Source organism: Borostomias antarcticus, assembly GCF_949987555.1.
Source record: "Borostomias antarcticus genome assembly, chromosome: 10".
Lineage (NCBI taxonomy): Eukaryota > Metazoa > Chordata > Actinopteri > Stomiiformes > Stomiidae > Borostomias > Borostomias antarcticus.
The window spans coordinates 12,534,306-12,557,958 of NC_140243.1; the positions used below are offsets into that span (position 1 = coordinate 12,534,306).

General features: G+C 45.7%; 1 protein-coding gene across 1 annotated transcript; it reads right to left on the reverse strand.

Annotated features, from left to right (window-relative positions):
* Positions 1–523: 523 nt before the first annotated feature.
* Positions 524–23,373, reverse strand: LOC311314155 (cell adhesion molecule CEACAM5; the record flags this gene model as incomplete). The annotated part of the gene is made up of 9 exons (XM_084444491.1): positions 524–606; positions 3,387–3,635; positions 3,882–4,160; positions 4,333–4,610; positions 21,166–21,283; positions 21,478–21,732; positions 21,965–22,219; positions 23,013–23,070; positions 23,317–23,373. 9 exons carry the CDS (start codon positions 23,371–23,373, stop codon positions 524–526), a joined length of 1,632 nt encoding a protein of 543 aa, XP_084300617.1.
* Between the last annotated feature and the right edge of the window lie 280 nt (positions 23,374–23,653).

Genomic DNA, 23,653 nt, shown 5'->3' on the forward strand with positions numbered 1-23,653 from the left:
ATTAATACACATTAATTAGGTTATTAAATCAACTTTTATTTAACCAGTTAAGTGTCTATTGAGAGCGGGTTGTTTATTTGCAGCAATAATGAAAGATGAGGACAGGTCTCTAACCCAGCTGTGTACAGCATCAGGAAGCCTCCTCCTCCTCCTCTCTCTCTCCTCCTTCTCTCTCTCTCTCCTCCTCCTCCTCCTCTCTCTCTCTCCTCCTCCTCTCTCTCCTCCTCCTCTCTCTCTCCTCCTCCTCCTCCTCTCTCTCTCCTCCGCCTCCTCCTCCGCCTCTTCCTCCTCCTCCTCCTCTTCCTCTCTCTCTCCTCCTCCTCTCTCTCTCCTCCTCCTCCTCTCTCCTCCTCCTCCTCTCTCCTCCTCCTCTTCCTCCTCCTCCTCTTCCTCTCTCTCTCCTCCTCCTCTCCTCCTCTTCCTCCTCCTCCTCCACATCCTCCTCCTCCTCCACATCCTCCTCCTCTTCCTCCTCCTCCTCCTCCTCCTCCTCCTCCTCCTCCTCCTCCTCCTCCTCTCTCCCTCAGAGCCTGGACACCTGCTGGGCTCCCACCAGCACGCTGGTCAGCAGGACAGCACACGACCAGCAGAGGGCAGCGCAGGAGGCTGGGAGAGGACAGCAAGACACTCAATATAACTACCCCTGCCCCAGCGCACTCAATATCCACCCGTAACTACCCCTGCCCCAGCGCACTCAATATCCACCCTTAACTACCCCTGCCCCAATATCCAACCTTAACTACCCCTGCCCCAGCGTACTCAATATCCACCCTTAACTACCCCTGCCCCAATATCCAACCTTAACTACCCCTGCCCCAGCGCACTCAATATCCACCCTTAACTACCCCTGCCCCAATATCCAACCTTAACTACCCCTGCCCCAGCGCACTCAATATCCACCCTTAACTACCCCTGCCCCAATATCCACCCTTAACTACCCCTGCCCCAATATCCACCCTTAACTACCCCTGCCCCAGCGCAATATCCACCCTTTACTACCTCTACCCTCATATCCACCCTTAACTACCCCTGCCCCAGCGCACTCAATATCCACCCTTAACTACTCCTGCCCCAGCACACTCAATATCCACCCTTAACTACCCCTGCTCATGTTTTACAGTAGACGGTGTGTGTACTGTACTGTACATCTGGATTATGTGAGAACTAACATACTGATGTTCATGAAGCCCGGTGGAGGGGTCTAGCATGGGCCAACTGAGGACCCACTGCGTTCTGGAGCGGGTCTGAATCACAGGGCGGATCCACAAGAAGGTTCTCGGTTTGTTTGTTTGTTTGTTTGTTTGTTAGTTAACAAAATTACGCAAGTAGACCGGACCAGGCCGATTTTCATGAAACTCAGTGCAGGGGTGTAGCGTGGACCAACACAGAATCCATCACATGTTTGGGGTGGATCCGAATCAGGGGGCGGATCCATGGCCGGGCAGTGGGGGGATTAAATGGCCGCCTCAAGGTGGGAAGGTCACTGAGATACAGGGCATAAAGCTCTCAACTAACAAATGCCAGCATTAAAATCACTACACTGGTTACCTGTCAACTCTAGAATAGACTTTAAAATACTATTAGTAGTCTATAAATCTCTCCACAGTCACTCACCACAATACATTTCAGACATGCTTGTTAGGTACATGCCCAACAGATCACTCAGATCCTCAGGTACTGAACTTTTAACAGTTCCAAAAGCCAGGACCAAGAAACACGGAGAGGCAGCTTTTAGTTTCTATGTCCCCAACCTCTGGAACACCCTGCCGGAGTGCCTAAGAAGGGCCGAAACAACGGAGGTCTTCAAGCAAGATCTCAAGACGTACCTTTTCGACCTAGCCTTCAATCACTAGCTAGGACCTTGAGACACAGAAAGGCAGCCTCAAACCTACCTGTGAATCCTCTGTATACATTGGTGTATATCCTGCTATGCACTGTATGTATATCAAGTAGTGTACAGAAGCTGGTTACCCTGAAACAGGCTTGTTCTGTTCTGATATCTGTGTTTCTTCAATGGCTCAGTGTGCTACTAACCGTTTTCTGCCTCCCCTAGTGCCTCTCTCTCTCTCCCTCCTATCTTCTAACCAGGTCCAGTGGATGCCCCACTGTTAACCGCAGACCACCCTGAGTCCGATAGATACCCCCGTGTCAGCTGTGGATGTTGTAGTATTTAGTTAACACACACACACACACACATGTACACACAGACACACATCAGTCCACATCCAGCTTAGGCCTGGACCTGATGCTCTTAGCCTTTCTTGCCCTGAAAATGTAATTTAATGTAATTTATTGCTCTATAAATGTTCTTAGCCGTTAGACAAATATATTCCAGGAGCTTGCTCCAGGTTGCCTGTTTTAATATCTGTGTTGCTTTTATGGCTCTATGTGCTGCTAACCCTGTTCTGCCTCCCCTCTCCCTAGTGCCTTTCTCTCTCCCTCCTATCTTCTAACCAGGTCCAGTGGATGCCCCACTGTCACCAGCAGACCACCCTGAGTCCGATAAGATACTCCTGTGTCTGCTGTGGATGTCGTAGCACTTAGTTAACACACACACACATAGACATACACCAGCCCACTTCCGGCTTTAGGCCTGGGCCATAGCAAACACACACCAGTATTTGCCATGTCTCTCCTATGTTGTTTTTTTAGCTTCTCTTACTCTGAAAATGTAATTTAATGTAATTTATTGCTTTATAAATGTTCTTAGCTGGTAGACAAACATACTCCAGGGAGCTTGCTCAATCGCCTTGTTGAGAGGGGTCAGGGAAGAATTTTTACAGCTTACTTATCTGGCCCCCGGGTGAAACTGCTTTTTTTCTTCCATCTGGAATATGTACTGTAGGGGTGGGTCATATGCCCACCTCCCTTGTTCTCTGTAAAGCGCATTGTGTTGCCTCTGGGTATGAAATGCACTATACAAATAAAGCTTTGATTTACTGATTGATTGAAATGCAGCAATACCAAACATTTCCTGATACTGAACAACTGAAAATTGTAAAATTGAACAATTTGAAAGTCAGAAGTGACTGTTTAAGTTATAAAGCAGAGTGAAAGTGTTCAAATTGATTTCAGGCGTGTGCTGTGACATGACACAAATAAATGATTAAATAACTTTAGTGTCTTCCTGAATACCTCACCTCTCAGACTGAGCACAGCAGAGTCTTCCTGAATACCTCACCTCTCAGACTGAGCACAACAGAGTCTTCCTGAATACCTCACCTCTCAGACTGAGCACAGCAGAGTCTTCCTGAATACCTCACCTCTCAGACTGAGCACAGCAGAGTCTTCCTGAATACCTCACCTCTCAGACTGAGCACAACAGAGTCTTCCTGAATACCTCACCTCTCAGACTGAGCACAGCAGAGTCTTCCTGAATACCTCACCTCTCAGACTGAGCACAGCAGAGTCCTCCAGCCGGGTGAGGTTGTTGCTGGCCGTGCAGGTGTAGTTCCCCGTGTGCTTGTCCTCCATCTTGTCAATGACATAGAGGGCGTGGCGGCGGCTCGTCTCGTTGCCGTTGAAGGTCCAGGTGAAGCTGGCGGGAGGGACCGAACCAGCCGAGCACCTCAGAGTCACCCTCTGACCGGGTGACGCTGAGGACGGGCCCTCGATGGACACGTTCTGGGGTCCAACTGGAACGGGATGGAATATATTAAAGGCCGTGCCACACGTTTAACATTTTGGCACAGTATCAAAACACAGTATGTCTATTATATCTGGGTACAGTAAGGGTTGAACACAGCTGAGTTACTGTAACACTCAGGAATAGTCATGATGTTTTGGAATATTTTTGCACAGAGAGAAGTGTCATACAAGCATAATTTTGTACTGTATGTCCTGCAGAAATATTCGGGTGCGGTCCACAGCAGTCTACTCACAGTTGACGATCAAGTAGTGGGAAGCGGTGATGGCGCTGACGGGGTTTCTGACCCGACACTGGTACTGTCCATTGTCAGAGCTCTCCACTGGACTGATAGAGACTGAGCTCTTGTCCCCAGTGAAGTGGACTCTGTGACTGGGAGACAGAGGCTGACCGTCCTTCGTCCACTCCCTGGTGCTGATGGAGCCGGTGGCCTCACAGCTCAGGTTGGCGGAGTGTCTGCCTGCTATCAGGGTGGCTGGGGGTCTGGTGACGATGGTGGCGCCAGATATCAACACTGCAAATAATTACAGGCAATAAATGTTCTGAATCTTACCGCTGACGATGAAGCTCAGATAATTCTAATTGAATCTTGGACAAAAAATATACAGCAGGTCTTTTAAGTCATCTACTCTAGAATAGGAGGCTATTGGGAGTTTGGACCTGAACAACTAGCCTGGTTCCCTCACCGTAGACATCCAGTCTGCTCGTTCCTTGTAGCGGCAGACCGGCGTCGGGCGTCATGGTCACGCTGTACTGGCCGCTGTCCCCCGGAACCAGGTCCCTGAGCACCAGCGACCCGGTGCCTCTCTCCAGAGTGATCCGGTTGCCGTATCCAGGTCCGGTCGCATTCTTACTGGTGGAGGTGATGATGGCCAGGCCTTTAAAACTCCAGCTGATGGACACAAAGGGCTTGGCTGGAGGGGTCAGGGAGGTGGCGAAGCACACTGTCTCACCTACAGCTCCACTCAGAGATGCAGGTAAGACATTCTTACCCACACACACACCTAGATGGGATGACAGGAAAACAGATTGAACAGTACTTTTTTGTCTGGGTAGCTAGGTAGAAATCCTATGGTTTCAGTCCAGTCTGAGCTGGTCCTACCCAGTATGAGAAGATAGAGCAGAATGGAAGACATCTTATTGAAACAGTTGAAGGGAAACCCATGTGTCTTAAAGTAGACAGTAGAAACATGGCCTACCCAGTGTAAGAAGGACTGACGCTGTGGTGAAAAGCTTGTGATCCATGGTCAGCCTTGTTTGTGCCGTCTTGTCCTGGTCCTATCTGAGAGGTTGACCCGTGGGCTGGCCACTTCCTTTTATTCTCCCACCCGCCCCCCCAACCCCCCCTTCTGCCTCCAACAAAGACCCGACCCGCTTTATGACGGCGCTGTGTACACACGCTGAACGGCCCGTAGAGAGACGTCCAAGGCGGAGCGGAGAAGAGTGGTCAGGGAGGGAAGCTCCTTCAGACTCACAGGTGAGCTGCTGCAACATCCATCTGTGACATCATCATTATCTTCCAAAGAACAGCCCATGTCTAGAATAATGATGATTAGACCTATTCATTCATAATTAATGATGATTAGACCTATTCATTCATAATTAATGATGATTAGACCTATTCATTCATAATTCATGATTAGACACTAACAGGTAGGTCTGTTTTCTACTTTGTCAATCAGGGATGTGCGTGAGACCCACTACAAACTTCTACTCATCTGTATCAAAAACTGTAGTTCTGTCTGGAACCCGTGGGACAGACATCCAACTCAAAGCAGCACCTGAGTCATCAGTGGAGTATAGAGGAATCCCATTAGTGTTGGGGAGTAGTGTTGATCACCTTTACAAGCTCTTTAAAGTCCATTATGGTGGCTGTGTTGGAGTCCTGTGTTTGAGCAGAGGCACTCAACCGATGACTTCCAAGAGGAAGATCAAAGACAGCAGAGGGTTGGGGCTCAGACTCTTTGATGCATGGCCACCATGTGAGCGGTATGATGCGGTCACCTGAGTGGCTGACCCCTGGGGGAGGAGGGAGAGACTGAGGCAGCCTGGCGCCATTCTGGAGGCAGTGAAAACATACAGTATCTCCCCATCGCCACGGTGACAACATACAGTATCTCCCCATCACCACGGTGAAAACACCCTGTACAGGATGTCTCCCTACAAATCCACAGTGTGTCTCCATACTGAGACGTCACACAAAGTCAACAGACTGTCCATTACCTCTGTGACAGAGCCCCACTGACACACACACACACACACACATACACACAAACACACACACACACACACACACACACACATACAACACACACAAACACACACACAGCACACATAGCACACACACATACACAAGTCAGGAAGGCAAGGCAAGGCAAGTTTATTTGTATAGCACATTTCAGCAACAAGGCAAGTTAAGGTGCTTTACATGAGACATTGAAAGCACCAAGACAAAGTGCAACACAAAAGGTTGAATGAAACGAAATGCAAAAAAGGACAACTGAGAGTTGCAGCAGACTTGCAGTTTTCTTGAAGTTTGTTCCAGATATGTGGGGCATAAAAACTGAACGCTGCTTCTCCATGTTTTGTTTGAACTCTGGGGACAGAAAGCAGACCTGTGCCAGACGACCTGAGAGGTCTGGTTCATAACGTAGCAGCAGATCAGAAATATATTTTGTCCCTAAGCCATTCAGTGCTTTATAAACCAACAGCAGTATTTTAAAGTCAATTCTTTGACAGACAGGAAGCCAGTGTAAGGACCTCAGAACTGAAGTGATGTGATCCACTTTCTTAGTCTTAGTGAGGACTCGAGCAGCAGCGTTCTGAATCAGCTGCAGCTGTCTGATCAATTTTTTAGAGAGACCTGTAAACACACCGTTACAGTAGTCGAGTCTACTGAAGATAAACGCATGGACAAGTTTTTCCAGATCGTGCTGAGACATAAATACTTTAATCCTTGATATATTCTTCAGGTGATAGTAGGCTGACTTTGTAATTGTCTTAATGTGACTGTTGAAATTCAGGTCTGAGTCCATGACTACACCAAGATTTCTGACTTTATTTGTGGTTTTTAGCATTACTGATTGGAGCTGAGCGCTGACTTTTAATCGTTCTTCTTTGGCTCCAAAGACAATTAGTTCAGTTTTATTTTTCTTTAGTTGAAGAAAGTTCTGGCACATCCAATCGTTGATTTGTTCAATGCACTTAAGCAGTGAGATTTAATTAAAATGCAGAAATTAAAAAACATTTGACGCAAAAATCTTCGCCTTCTCAATCTTATAAAAAAAAGCCCAATCCTGATGGAGACACTAAGGGGAGAGTGTGGGTTTAAACCCTCTGAACCGACCCGGCTGTGGTTCTGGCCCAACTCACATCCAGATGCAGGGCCGTGAAGGGACAGTGGGACAGGCTCAGTTCAATCAATCAATCAATCAATCAAAGCTTTATTTGTATAGCGCATTTCATACCCAGAGGCAACACAATGCGCTTTACAGAGAACAAGGGGGGTGGGCATACGACTCACTCTCTACATATTCCAGAGGGAAGCAAAAATGCAGTAATCACCCAGGGGCCAAATAAGTGAGCTGTAAAAATTCTTCCCTGACCCCTCTCAACAAGGCGATCGAGCAAGCTCCTGGAGTATGTTTGAGATAAGAACATTTATAAAGCAATAAATTACATTAAATTACATTTTCAGAGTAAGAGAAGCTAAAAAAAACAACATAGGAGAGACATGGCAAATACTGGTGTGTGTTTGCTATGGCCCAGGCCTAAAGCCGGAAGTGGGCTGGTGCATGTCTGTGTCTATGTGTGTGTGTGTTAACTAAGTGCTACGACATCCACAGCAGACACAGGGGTATCTATCGGACTCAGGGTGGTCTGCTGGTGACAGTGGGGCATCCACTGGACCTGGTTAGAAGATAGGAGGCAAGCTGCTGGAATATATTTGTCTAACGGCTAAGAACATTTATAGAGAAATAAATTACATTAAATTACATTTTCAGCGCAAGAAAGGCTAAGAGCATTAGGTCCAGGCCTAAGCCGGATGTGGACTGATGTGTGTACGTGTGTGTGTGTTAAAGGACAATGCTCGTTTTTGACAACCCCGACCTTATTTACGACATATTATAAGACGTTTGACTCACCGAGATCACTTTGGTGTAGTTCGGAGGCATGTAGAAGAAATTTAAAATCCAGCACGAGTCAGTATATCCATGTAATGGCGGTGGACGGGGCACCGAGAATGCAGTTTCTAAAAATCTATTTTCGGCCGCTAAACGGTTGTTTTCATCAATCTGATTTTATGAATCGACAGTTGTGATTCCCCAAAGCGAGGCCTTGTTGTGGTTTTCAAATACGTGGTCTTTAGCCTCTGTAATATGATCTTTAAACGCCTTTCCCCACTTGCTCCAGCACGCATGCGCACAGCGGCTATTTTCTCCGTCTCCTCACCCTCCTTTCAAGGAGCTCTTCGTCCGTATACTCTGGATCAAAACGATATGGACGTTCGTCATATTCTAATTCATTTTCTAGATCCTTTAAATCGGACAAATATTCAGCCATATTGCACACAATATTATAGGCACCAACAATCCGATCATAGCGTAGAGAATGTGAGCCGCGAGTGTAGCCTACAGACGGAGAATAGCCAGTCTGTGCGCTGGCCTGTGCGCATCACCAATACAGTTTTAAGTATTGGTGGGAAGACACCTGTAGATAGGGAGTCATTGACAATGGCTAAAATGTCATAGGATACAGAGTCAAAAATAGTTTTGAAAAAATCGGTGGGGATGGGATCCAGCAGGAGGAGGATTTGAGTTTGGATACAACTTTTCTCAGCATTTCTGTGTCCACCAGTGTAAACAAGCTCATGTGTTCATTACATGAAGGAAGAGGATCTGTGAACGGGATGCATAGCCTTTCCTGGGTGATATTCCTCCTAATATTCATGATCTTATCTCTGAAGTAAGCTGCAAATTCCTCACATTTGAGAGGAGAGAGGTTATCTGGTGTTTTTACAGCGGGGTTTATTAGGCTATCAATTGTTGAGAAAAGCACTCTTGAATTATTTCGGTTGCTAGATATAAATTTTGAGAAGTGGTCTTTCCTTGAATTTCTTATTGCTTTATTAAAGGCAGAGAGATGTTCTTTGAGAATATCATGGTGGACCTGTAGCTTGGTCTTTCGCCACATACGCTCAGATTTTCTGCAGGTTCTCTTTAGTTGATTTGTTTCTTCATTTCGCCATGGAGCTTTATGATAGGCTGTGATCCTTTTCAGTTTAATAGGTGCTACAGAATCCAAGGCTGCCCTTGCTCTGGTGTTACGAGCCCGTGTACTTTTGCAACCGAAGTTTTTCGGTCTCCAGTTTCACAAAAAATCTTCGTCCCCACGAGTGGCGTGATAAAAAATGATATCTTCCACAAGAAACCGCAAAATCTGCTACCAAGTGATGTAATATACATGCCAAAGCAGTAGGTGGCGATGTAACTTCAAACGGAAAGGCCATTTTAACCAATCAGAAGCCAGAGTCAATACTGGAACAGGAGCGCAGAAAGGTGGAAAATACGAAAACACAAACAATGGCGACTCGCAGGGACACCAGCCTATTTAAGAACCACAAACCAAACCATTGTTATATGCACACTGAAGAAGGCCGGATGGCCGAAAATGTTTTGTGCCAATAAAAATACACAAGACATTCCTTTGAGTGCGGTCCCCGTCTATCTTTATTCTGATTCGCAGGGCAGAATCTTTTGTTTGGACAGATACAAACATACGACGTGAAGAAGACGGTAGCTATCGGTGGCAAAGGCAGTTAGTTAACGTTACGATGATTCCTGTAGCTGTGTTGCTGCTAATGTGAGTCTGAGTTTGCCTCCGTTTATGCCTGAGAAACAGAAGTCGAACCAACGCAGCATAAAAAATAGCTACAGGAATCATCATTGTAATGTTGGCTAACTGCTTAAACCACCGACAGCTACCATTAATGTTATGGAAGCTGCTGTTGTGAGCCAACTAGCTATCACGGTCTTATTGTGCAACTTCACAGCTTGCTATTAGCAGACAGCACCATACAAAACCACACTTTCACATCATTAGAATTTCAGCAATTTATTTGGGATTCAACATTCAAAACTGAATACTACCCGAGTACATTTCAACCTGCTGCCAGTGCCATCAGTGCTCGGTTTGTTTACATTACGCGCGCTGCTTGCGTACATGAATATCAGACGGAATGACGTTCCATGTAGTGTACGAAAACCGTTTAATCATTCCCTATGTAGTTAGCTGAATCCCAAATCGCGCACTTGTGCAGAGCACTCGCGGCCTTACATGCGCGTTCCCGCCAAGTCCACAGGGGCTCTGGGTAGTCCCAAAACGGAATTGCTAGGTCCACAAGTGCGCCACTGCCGCCATTTTGCGCACTTTAACCGCACTTACAGGCCCTTTTCGAATCCAGCTCCTCTTCCCTCGCCCTATGCACTCCCCCTCGGTTTGCGCGTTCACGCGGAGGCCGCGCCATATTAAGTGCCATCCGAAACCAATTCGCGCCGAGTGGAAGTGGCTTATAACCAAGCCCCCAGGATTCGAAATCTAAAGTGAAGGCCTATTGAACCACGCCATCTTGGCAAATTTGTAGTCATTTGACCATTTCCGGTGACTTTTGTACTTGCGCAGTTGTGCTTTTCTGGCCTTCCGGTGACTTTTGTACTTGCGCAGTTGTGCTTCTGTCCTACGCGCGTCCACGTCCACGGTCAACGTTGGCGTTGACCGCTTCTAGCTATCGAATGGCCGACTGGTGTAAGATGGATAGCCTAACGTTAGAGAGATAAATGTAGTCTATGGTTATGTTAATAAAGCTAACAATGATGTTGTAACATGCATGCAGCACTGCCGATCTGAACGATTGATTTATTATTACCATGGATCGGTATTGGGATTGATCAAGGGCGAATGTGAAATAGCAGCCACGAACTCAGCGGGTTATCCGAGATGCGGTAGCAGCGGCCAAAGCTCCTGCTGGCGGGGAGTGAAGCTCTTCAACTCGCCGGTCACTGGCTCCCTGGAGGAATTTAGCCTGGCTGCAATAACGTTATCGCGAACGGAATGAATACCATCTACTAGCAAACAAAACATGATCAGTTATATTTAACCTGTTAGAACTAAGATGCCTGGATGAAAAAATAATTTCTCCAATGGATATATTTGACAAAAACAGGTTAATATACAAGCCGGTTTTCATTGCTAAATCAAAGCGGGGAGAGCCGGGAACGTGCGTGGACGCGCGTCGGACAGAAAAGCTCAACTGCACAAGTACAAAAGTCACCGGAAATAGCAAAGTGACTACAAATCTAGCCAAGATGGCGCAGTTCAATAGGCCTTCACTTTAGATTTCAGATCCTGGGGGCTTGGGCTGCGTTCCGAATCGCCTACTACCCTACTATATAGTATGCCAAAACAGAATGTAGTATGTCCCAATACATAGTATGCCACATGCAGTATGGCAAAAGTACCAGGATGACCTACTACATCCGGTCGTATTTTGCAGTATGCACGCCAGCAGGCTTTTCTGGCTATTCTGACCCACAATCCTTTGCGCAGCGGTAATGTGCGTCACATGCGCGAGTTGACAGCTGTAGACGAATGTCGCGTTATGGACAGCGACGGATGTGGGCTAATTTCAAGGCGCAATGTTATGACAAGGTAGTATGTCCCAATTGGATGCCTACTGCTTGCAAAGTACGTACTTTCTAAGGGCAGCTGTAGTAGGTACTGGTAGTAAGAAGTAGAAGTATGCGATTCGGAACGCAGCCCTAGGCCCTTTCTGAATCCAGTCCCTCCCCACTCGCACTCAGTCACCGAGTGCACTCCGTTTTGTAGTCCCCTCACAGCTGAATGTAGTTCCCTCGATTAGGGTGTAGGGTATAAAAACCTTAGGGACGCACTCCCCTCACTCCAGCGGAAACAGGAAACACAAACCACAACGGTTACCATGGTTTCGCGTCAACAGCACTTTGCAGCGGCAGAGGCATCGTTCGTATCTTCCTTGTTACAGCTTATGAGGGTTGCCTATATCAGATAGCCTACCTAGGTCCTAAGTGGAAATATCCAAATTACAATATGGCCAAGGCATTCAATTATATTTATACATCATTTTAAGAACTATTACCTATTAATTTCACATTTACCCTAATTCATTATTATTAGGCTATTAGGCCTATTGTCAATAAAAGAAGTCATTTTTTACATATTGTATTCTTTGTTTGTATTTTTGTTTTCATTTGCATCAAAACAAAGCACGCCTGATTTTGTTTGTCCTGATTTTATGCTCATTTCATCTTCACTGTTATGAAGCACTTTGGGCTGCAATTCTTGTGTTGAAAGTTGCTATACAGTTTATTAAAACAAGCCCATAAAAACTGCACAAGCTGGCCATATGAACCCGTGTTTGTCCTCTTGTCATTTTCTGCAAATAATGTCTGACATTATACATTTGGGGGAAAAGTAGTATATAGAAAGTGGACTTACTCAAAAACATCTATAAATAGTAAACCATACATAGTAAACCAGGATCTTGCTGTGATCTCATCCTTTCCAGAGCTGAGTTCACCTGTGGTCTGAAGTATAGGCTAGTTTAGATTGCAGACCATACCACTAATATGATAACCAGAGATTGCACATATTTGTCTCCAGATTCAGTATAAAGGATACACAGGGATTGCCACAATTCTTATTTATTGAAAATAAAATAATATTGAAAACTGAAAATTGGGCATTACCGATCACAACTGAAAATGATTAACCCCCATCAATGGACCCCTGTCTTTTTTGGCAGGGGAGGGGGGTTCAAGTGAGGACACCCTGGATGTGTCTGGGAAGGACGGTGGATCGGACGTGGATGTGCCTGGGAGGGACGGTGTATCGGACGTGGATGTGCCTGGGAGGGACAGTGGATTGGACCTGGATGTGCCCGGGAGGGAAGATGGATCTGGACTGGCCTTGATGGTGGGGTTCGACATGCATGAGGCAATGAGGACAGGTGGAGTCAAAGATGGTTTTGACCCCACTGCCTCATGCATGCCATCATAGAAGCTCCAAGTAGCAGGGGTTCCTCTCCCTGGTCAGTCCCAGAGCCAGTTGGTGGAGCTCTCAGCTCCTAAAACAAACAGAGGCATGAGATCTAGCAGCATCTAGAAGGCTATATTCATGTTATGTGAAACACATTTACTGTGTACTTCTTTAAATTCACCCATTTCTTTGAGGCCTGTTTTGGACTTGCCTGACCCTCCAGGTTCATTTCTTTTATGATGAAGCTCACTAGGACTTGATAAATGATGTGTAGGACTACTTGGTAAGATGTGGAGTGATTGGAGGAGTCACACAGCACTCATTCTGACCAAAACATTTTAACCATCTTCCCGGACATATTTCTTAACAGCTTCATCATAAAAGAAATGAACCTGGAGGGTCAGGCAAGTCCAAAACAGGCCTCAAAGAAATGGGTGAATTTAAAGAAGTACACAGTAAATGTGTTTCACATAACATGAATATAGCCTTCTAGATGCTGCAGATATCTCATGCCACTGTTTGTTTTAGGAGCTGAGAGCTCCACCAACTCTGCTCTGGGACTGACCAGGGAGAGGAAGGCCCTGCTACTTGGAGCTTCTATGATGGCATGCATGAGGCAGTGGGGTCAAAACAATCTTTGACTCCACCTGTCCTCATTGCCTCATGCATGTCGAACCCCACCATCAAGGCCAGTCCAGATCCATCTTCCCTCCTGGGCACATCCAGGTCCAATCCACTGTCCCTCCCAGGCACATCCACGTCTGATCAACCATCCCTCCCAGGCACATCCACGTCCGATCAACCATCCCTCCCAGGCACATCCACGTCTGATCAACCATCCCTCCCAGGCACATCCACGTCTGATCAACCATCCCTCCCAGGCACATCCACGTCCGATCCACCGTCCCTCCCAGGCACATCCACGTCTGATCAACCATCCCTCCCAGGCACATCCACGTCTGATCAACCATCCCTCCCAGGCACATCCACGTCTGATCAACCATCCCTCCCAGGCACATCCACGTCTGATCAACCATCCCTCCCAGGCACATCCACGTCCGATCCACCGTCCCTCCCAGGCACATCCACGTCTGATCAACCATCCCTCCCAGGCACATCCACGTCCGATCCACCGTCCCTCCCAGACACATCCAGGGCGTCCTCTCTTGAACCCCCCCCTCCCCTGCCAAAAAAGATGGGGGTCCATTGATGGGGGTTAATCATTTTCAGTTGTGATCGGTAATGCCCAATTTTCAGTTTTCAATATTATTTTATTTTCAATAAATAAGAATTGTGGCAATCCCTGTGTATCCCTTATACAGAATCTGGAGACAAATATTTGAAATCTCTGGTTGTCATATTAGTGGTATGGTCTGCAATCTAAACTAGCCTATACTTCAGACCACAGGTGAACACAGCTCTGGAAAGGATGAGATCACAGCAACATCCTGGTTTACTATGTATGGTTTACTATTCATAGATGTTTTTGAGTAAGTGCACTTTCTATATACTACTTTTCCCCAAAATTTAGAATGTCAGACATTATTTGCAGAAAATTACAAGAGGACAAACACAGGTTCATACAGCCAGCTTGTGCAGTTTTTATGGGCTTGTTTTAATAAACTGTATAGCAACTTTCAACACAAGAATTGCAGCCCAAAGTGCTTCATAACAGTGAAGATGAAATGAGCATAAAATCAGGACAAACAAAATCAGGCCTGCTTTGTTTTAATGCAAATAAAAACAAAAATACAAACAAAGAATACACTATTTGCCTACAAATAATCGTGCTGAAGCAGCAGCGGTGGAAAAATGACAATTATTTTATTGACAATAGTCCTAATAATAATAATAATAATAATGAAATAGGGTAATGGTGAAATGAATAGGTAAGAGTTCTTAAAATGATGTATAAATATAATTGAATGCCTTGGCCATATTGTAATTTGGATATTTCCACTTAGGACCTAGGTAGCTATCTGATATAAGCAACCCTCATAAGCTGTAACAAGGAAGATACGAACGATGCCTCTGCCGCTGCAAAGTGCTGTTGACGCGAAACCATGGTAACCGTTGTGGTTTGTGTTTCCTGTTTCCGCTGGAGTGAGGGGAGTGCGTCCCTAAGGTTTTTATACCCTACACCCTAATCAAGGGAACTACATTCAGCTGTGAGGGGACTACAAAACGGAGTGCACTCGGTGACTGAGTGCGAGTGGGGAGGGACTGGATTCAGAACAGAAAGTCAATTTTAGGGAGCAGAAAATACCCACAGCCCACCGCGTCTCATGTGACACAGTGCTTGAGTGCATCACACATAAATGATGACATTTGCAGATAACACAACATTTATCTTGAAATCCACATGCTGCAAACATATCCCACCCCACATAATTTTTTTATTATTATTAAATTAAAACAGACGTCAATCGGTCAATTTGCAGAGCCGAGCGGAGAGCTGAGTGGAGCGTCAGAGCAGCCTCTGCGACGGAGGGACGCGGCAGCCAATGAAAACGAAGTGGGAGGGGCATTGAGCTAAACTGGCTTGGGAATCGTTGGCACCATTGGCACGCCGCTGGAAGTGCTGTCCCATTTAATTCACGGCCCTGCATCCTCTGGCCCTTCCACCTGACGTCAATTAAATGCTCAGGCCTCAGGCCGCAAGTGCGATGCAACCGCTGAAACCAGAATTGTCCAAAAACTTCACCCTGGACTCCGGTTTCAAACAAACACGGTTTCAGGGGCCCGAAAGCGCGGTTGCATGTGCGAAGACAAATACACGGTTGCAAAAGTACACGGGCTCGTGTGGACAGGGCCTAAAACTATCGGCTACTGCGGAGGTAAGATAACGTTTCTTGATAAAGCGCTCAGTACTACTTTTGACTTTAGGAACCAATGCAGTGAAGAAGATACAGAAATGGTCAGAGAGAGCGAGGTAACTAATAGAGGAGACAGTGATAGTCAGGCCCTTAGTAATCACTAGATCAAGGGTGTGGCCGCGGTTGTGGGTTGGCTTAGTGATATGTTGGGTGAAATCCATGGAGTTCAGGAGGTTGATAAAGTCCCTGGCTTTCGAGTCTGCTTCAGTATCCATATATCTATGGATTCTTCCGGACCTGGGCGTAGTGGGAACATGTATCGTCGAACTTGAGGGCCGGCCTGTGGTTGATAACTGCATAGTTCAGCTCCTGGAGGGGGGGGGGGGGGGATTACACACTACTCACATCCCACAATGTTGCGCAAACAAAAGCCATGCCAGGAAAAATACAGGAACACATATTTGACTACTGTAGTGCTGCCCTCTTACAACAGGTAACGGCCAATGACAACAACAGCAAGTCCGGTGTATTAGCTAAAGTACAGGTCCGTGTTCTTCAGGTAGGCCAACGGTCTGGTCTCTCTCTGTCCCCTGGAGTTTCATGTTGGCATTATATCTCACACTTTTGAATTCAGTGATAATGACAAACACGATTTTTTAATTTCTTTGTTACTTTTACAACTGTTTGGGCAGTTTCCCCATGACTTCCATGAACTGTATGTATGCAACAAACCCTACTGTACAGTATCTATCAAGCTGTCTGACATGTTCCTGAACAAAGCCACTAGCTGTCATTCAGCACTTTCAAGAGTGTTTATTGCTTACATCGTATCTATACTGTATGTTTCAAACACTGTTTAATTTAATTTGCTAACTGTGAATGTTGAGTGACCAAGACTAATACAATACTCTCTTCCTGGAGCAAAGTCTGCCGTTTCCCCTCACGGTAAACAGAACAACATCCCAGCCTGCCTCTCTCGCTGATGACTCCACAGGGGTCATAAACCGGGTCAAATGCCGGGCTCATAAACCGGGTCAAATGCCGGGCTATGATTCAGCACCTGACCCGGGAGAAAGTCCAGCCGAACCCAGGCTCCGCTGACGTCTCTACCACTGACCTGGCTCATCTACCCTCCCTGTTGTGTTAGGATTCTTAAAAAAAAAAAAAAAAAGTGTGCCATAATTCCTTCATCATTTCCTTATTTTCCTTACTGTAACTCCCCCGGACACAAAGCGGACTGATATCTGCCGTGGTGGCCAGGCTGTGATACCGTATCGCTGCTCGTTAGAAGGGTCAACCAGCCACTTCACAAGTTGATCCACGGTTCCACACATGATACAGTTGGTATATTCCTCTGATGTGCTGTACTGTACCTAATGAAAGCACACTCTTCTTTCCAGACAGAACATTATTGGAGTAAACAGAGAATAGTACCTGGATTGTGACGCCTCCTCCACTCCTATAGCCAGTATCTCCTGCCAGCACTATGTTGTTGTCCTTGTTGTTGGTGATGGTGCTACAACATATTACTGTGAGGTGTTACAACATGTTCCTGTGAGGTGTTACAACATGTTCCTGTGAGGTGTTACAACATGTTCCTGTGAGGTGTTACAACATGTTACTGTGAGGTGTTACAACATGTTACTAAGATGTGTTACAACATGTTACTATGAGGTGTTACAGCATGTTACTATGAGGTGTTACAACATGTTACTATGAAGTGTTACAACATGTTACTATGAGGTGTTACAACATGTTACTGTGAGGTGTTACAACATGTTACTGTGAGGTGTTACAACATGTTACTGTGAGGTGTTACAACATGTTACTATGTGGTGTTACACAACATGTTACTGTTGCACTTATAAATGGTGTATTGTTTATATAATAAGTTGTATTTATGGCATGGCATGTTTTTATAATGACAATTTTTTTCTGTAGATGTGCCACTGCAACAACTTTAAATAGTAATAAAGAACACACACGCGCGCGCACACACACAAACACATACAAGTAACAATAAATATACGCACACACAAAAACACATACTGTAGTGTACTGCACAATACTTACTGGTGACACCGCTGCCCAGGTCCATATCCAGCATTGTGGGGGAGGGGGGGTCGTTTATTTCCAAAAGTGGACCGTATCGTTTCGATTTGTTTGGGGGGGGGGGGGGGGGGAACCAGACATTCCATTCAATATTACTGTATTTTATGAACAGGTTTTATCAACAGTGATAAACCTTTTTATCAGTGGCCAGTGGCGATTTTAGCATGGCATTTCTGGAGGGGCAGTTTTATATTATGTCACCATCACAAGAACTAAAGCGAATTAGACTACGGTAGGTACATCAGAGCAGAGGCTACAACACACAAAGATAACGACACATTAACACACGCAGAGTAGGCTAATTAGAGAGCGCATGCCCGGTCCAGGGTTCTGAAAGTGACAAGTGTTCACCCATCAGACCTGGGCACTACGCATAACCTATTAGTACTCCACTTACTGTATATCACAGCCAAATAGTCTACTAGAGTGAAGGCGCACTGTCCACATTAGTCCCCCTCCCCTCACACATCGTCTCAAAAATGCACCGAAAAATGCCTGGGTTCAGTGAGTTCGCTGACTCGTCGTGACCACGCAAACCCATTTCACACTTCCCACAGAGTTTAATAAAAGTGATCAGCCTCCCCAGAACATACCGATTCTCCTCGGTCTGTTTGTTGTGCTCCGCGATGGAACGGCGAAACGCATCATCTAGTTGTGCCTGGACGTTGAGCTGCCCCAGTAAACCCAGCTTCATGGCACAGTTCAGATGGGAGTCGGGACGCAGAGCTTTCATGCTTCGCGGTTCTTTCTGACAGATGTTTAATGTCTTTGAATCCAGACGATGCCCAAACAGAGTTTCCACCAAAAAGAATACAAGGGAAACAGAACAGCGCACTTTTCGAGGTGCTAGCAGTTAGCGACTTATTTTTCTCAAACCATTCCTGTTTGAAGGTACGGGTTACCTTATCTCCAGCCTGGAGCAGCACCAATTCTTCTGGTCGTGTGGCCCTAAACCAAGCCCCCAGGATTCGAAATCTAAAGTGAAGGCCTATTGAACCGCGCCATCTTGGCTAGATTTGTAGTCACTTGGCTTGGATACGTTGATAAACTGGAGTGATCATTTGACAGCAATTATTAGCCTTTTCCAGGAATGGACAGAAATGGGATATTTTTAGAATAACAGGAATTTATTCACATACAATGTAAAGGAGTTGATGTGTAGCATGAAGATGAAACGATACACTGAGTTTGGGTGTTTTCAGTCAACGTTGGCGTTGACCGCTTCCAGCTATCGAATGGCCGACTGGTGTAAGATGGATAGCCTAACGTTAGAGAGATAAATGTAGGCTATGGTTATGTTAATAAAGCTAACAATGATGTTGTAACATGCATGCAGCACTGCCGATCTGATCTGAACGATTGATTCATTATTACCATGGATCGGTATTGGGATTGATCAAGGGCGAGTGTGAAATAGCAGCCAGGAACTCAGCGGGTTATCCGAGATGCGGTAGCCGCGGCCAGAGCTCCTGCTGGCGGGGAGTGAAGCTCTTCAACTCGCCGGTCACTGGCTCCCTGGAGGAATTTAGCCTGGCTGCAATAACGTTATCGCGAACGGAATGAATACCATCTACTAGCAAACAAAACATGTTCAATTATATTTAACCTGTTAAAACTAAGATGCCTGGATGAAAAAATAATTTCTCCAATTGATATATTTGACAAAAACAGGTTAATATGCAAGCCGGTTTTCATTGCTAAATCAAAGCGGGGAGAGCCGAGAGAGCCGGGAACGTGCGTCTACATTTCAGATAAATGTGAACTTTTTCGTGGACGCGCGTCGGCCAGAGAAGCTCAACTGCGCAAGTCAAAAGTCACCGGAAGGCCAGAAAAGCACAACTGCGCAAGTCAAAAGTCACCGGAAATAGTCAAATGACTACAAATTTGCCAAGATGGCGCGGTTCAATAGGGCTTCATTGTTGATAGCGGCCAGTGAATGGAGTGGCTGTATCCAGTTTAATTAATACATCCATGCCCTAAACGTTTTATTTCCAGTTTCTCTTCAAGTTTCAATGTACTAAACCGCACATTCAACAAATAATCTACACTATTCATTGTTGCACCTGAAAACACTTTTAATCTCTACAAAACTTTAGCTAGCAGCATTGGCTAACGTAGATCGACATCGACAATGACCCAGTAGTTCAACTTTGATCAACGTTGTTTTATTATTCCCTGGCTAAACCTGTTGCCAGGTAGATTTCGTAGGGGAAGAGACTTTTCTGCCCCTCCACCGAATAAAATCTGCGTGATATTTTTTCACATTACTCCCGACCACGCTCACATTGTCGCTATAGCAACAGTAGGGGAGAACGCTTCGGTGCCCCTCTGCCGAGTCAGAGCAGTCTGTGACACACTCATACAAAGGGAATTACTGCAAAACAGCACTATACATAGTGTCAGTCAGGTTTATTATATTTATACATGCTATTTTAACCACTGAATCACTATTTTGTATTAATTATAAATTTGATTTTTCCGAAACACAGTTGTAGGCTAAGATGCATCTTGCACAACAGCGCCACCTGGTGGGGCACTGCCCCACCTGCCCCTAATGTAAAATCGCCACTGTCAGTGGCATGGAAATTTGTCTGGTTAATTAGTAACATTTCGGCAGGAAGAGTTTGCTAAGACAGTTACAGTGTATTTGACAGTAAAAACTCAACCAGGAATTAATTCAAGCTAAGACAAATCTCCAAACAAACTTATGAGTCACTGTTGCTGTATCCAAGCTTTTACTGAACAGGGAAGGATTGGATTGTTATATACTGAACATATCTATGAATTCATTTTGTGACTCTGTCTCTCTCTACTCTGGACAGTCTTGGACCTTAATCATCAAAAACCTGTTTAAGTCTCACTTTCAGAGACACAGCTCTGAAGGTCAAGGGTCAGTGGAACATCTCTCACTGCTTCTTTCTTCCCCCTGTTTGTGCTTTCCTTTAGTTGAGCTGCTGGCAAATGATTAACCAACCACAGCAAAAAACTGGGCTACATTCAAAAGCAGCCCCCTCCTGACTATAGCCTTGACTCCCATTCACCTCACCTCTACTCCCATTCACCTCACCTTGACTCCATTCACCTCACCTTTACTCCCATACACCTCACCCTGACTCCCATTCACCTCACCTTTACTACCATTCACCTCACCCCTACTCCCATTCACCTCACCTCTACTCCCATTCACCTCACCTTTACTCCCATTCACTTCACCTCTACTCCCATTCACCTCACCTCTACTCCCATTCACCTCACATCTACTCCCATTCACCTCGCATCTACTCCCATTCACCTCACCTCTACTCCCATTCACCTCACCTCTACTACCGTGAATTAAACACTAAGAAAAACTCAATCTCATAGCATGGCCTGTATTCACAAGACAAATTAAAATGATTTGTCGGTCCAAACTTTTAATTTGATTCCAAACAATCTAATGATGTCAAGAGTGAATGAATACATATGAAGTGTGAATGAATACATACATATGCCTCCATCTTTATAAAACACTTTACTCACCCTTTCTTCTTGGCAAAGTGAACACCCACACCAACAACTACTCCAACTTTCACCAACACTCCAATCACGATCCCAGCGATGGCTCCAGCAGACAGGCCCTGTGGTAGAGAGCCCTCGGCTGCAGAGACAGGACCACACAGCCATCAGAGGCTACAACCACCATGGACACTGCAGTGAACACTGATGAGGAGAACCTTTAAGTTGCCAAATACAAGTGATTTTCTCAGATACTGTTTACATACAGTTTGAGATCAATGTAATTTGTTTTGACCACTAAATGTACTTTTGCACTCTCTTTCTCTTTACCTTTACCTCTTACTACCACTCTATGGAGGCCGGATGTTTTGAGTCCGGTAACGGTGTTAGACGCAGTGCAGGTGTAGTTGCCACTGTCAGAATGCTGGATGTTCTCTCTGGTGAACTCCTGGGAATATTCCGGTAGCTCTGTCCCGTTGACCATCCAGTTGTAGCTAGCGGCCGGTGTGGATTCAGCAGAGCAGGTTAATGTTAACTTCTGTGCCACCTCTATGTCACTAGGGCCATCAATGGTGACATTCTCCGGTCCAACTGCAACACAGATTACTGGGGTTTTGCATCAAAATGATTGAGCGAGAATTCAGAAGTGTGTGTTAACATCTATTTCACAAGCCTTATGCACATGCACTGACCCTAGCTACAGTAAATATATATAACACTGGTATGTTTTTATCAGGGTTAGCTCATTACACTGTCATTGAGCTGAAGTACATGGAACTGTTCATGTAAGAGCATCACATCAGCCCTGGACCAGACTACTCACAGTTCACAGTCACATTGTACGTAGCTTCCTGGAAGCTCACTGGGTTGCTGACACGACACAGATACTGTCCGCTGTCTGTCCTCTTCATAGGACTGAGGGACAACACTCTCTTGTCCTCCTGGGAAGAGAGAGGCTGACCGTCCTTCATCCACTGTCTGAGGCTGATGAGACCAGCAGCATCACAGGTCAGGTTCACAGAGTCCCCTGCTAGGATTGGCAGGCTTGAAGGGTTTATAACGGCACCAGATATCCCTTCTGTAGAGAAAAAAGAGGATTTATATCAACGACAATGTGATATGATACACATTAACTTATTACAGTGTTTTCTTGATGAGTACCAGCAACCCTTTCCTGTGGACACAACCAGATCTGGTATAAATGAGCAGATAAAAGATTTGAATATGATATAGAGATGAACAGAAATGTGTTTTTACTGTATGTGTAAAATACTGTTGATATTAACTAGGCAATTGCCTAAGACAGACATATTTCATGTTCTCACATCCGTAGCTACAGTGTGTATATCAAACTGACTGAGCAGGAGCAGAAGCACTTCCTAAAAGCAAACTGACGACCAGCTCAACACTCTCTGTCCTGTCATTCACTCAGAACCAGTCATTCACTCAGAACCAGTCATTCACTCAGAACCAGTCATTCACTCAGAACCAGCTCTTCTGCCGCCAACATCTTTTCTACCGACAGGTGAAGACTACATGTACAGTAGAAGAACCAGAACTAATCTCAAACCATGGTGGTCTGCAATGTTACATGTAGCTTTGGGTAACAACTGCCCAAAGCCCCACGCTGGTCTCCACCCAGAGCTGCTCTCTCCCACTTACCCAGTACCGAGATGACTGAGGGATCAGAGGACTGATACCTCTGGGTTCTGCTGTTATGGGCCTGACAGATGTAGCTACCGCTCTGATTGGTCTGGAGGTTCACCAGCGGGAGCTCTGAACCCTGATTGGTCAGCAGTGTTCCATTCAGGAGCCAGAGGTACTGGGCAGCAGGCGTGGCGCGAGCAGAGCAGGACAGGGTGACCTCTGACCCTGCAGGATACGCTCCCCCCGGAGGAGACACCTCCACTGCTGTGTTCTCTGGACCATCTGCAACGCAGGGTCAGAGGTCAAACTCCAGCCCAGGAGAGCCCAGCTGAGGCAGTAGGCAACTAAAGATAGACCAAGCCCCAATGGCACATCAAAGATGTGTCCACGTTAACAGCATCAAAGCGTATCTACAGTAACTACAGGGCAGTGTCCCATCACCATCAAACACAGCCTGTTGAAAGGGTCTGCTTAGCAACGTGAGGTTTGAAGACAGTTTGAGGTTTGTAGTGAAAGTCGCATTCCCACCTGCAGCTCCATCCTGGAGGTCTGGTAACACTCCTGATCCACAACACAGCCCTGCATGATAGACACAGGGTTACCTCATCATCAGGGTTGGGAAGGTTACTTTTAAAAAGTAATCCCTTACAGTTACAAGTTACTTGTGAAACATTGTAGTCAGTAACGTAATCCGATTACCACAATTTAAAAGTAAAGGGATTACTTTCAGTTACTTTTGGATTACTTTAAATAAAATGTACTGTGTATTTCACCAGATATAAAATGTACTGTGTATTCCACCAGAAATCCTACATTATTTATTCTTTTTCTGTGTTCTAGAGCTGACATCAACAGCAGTTGCCCA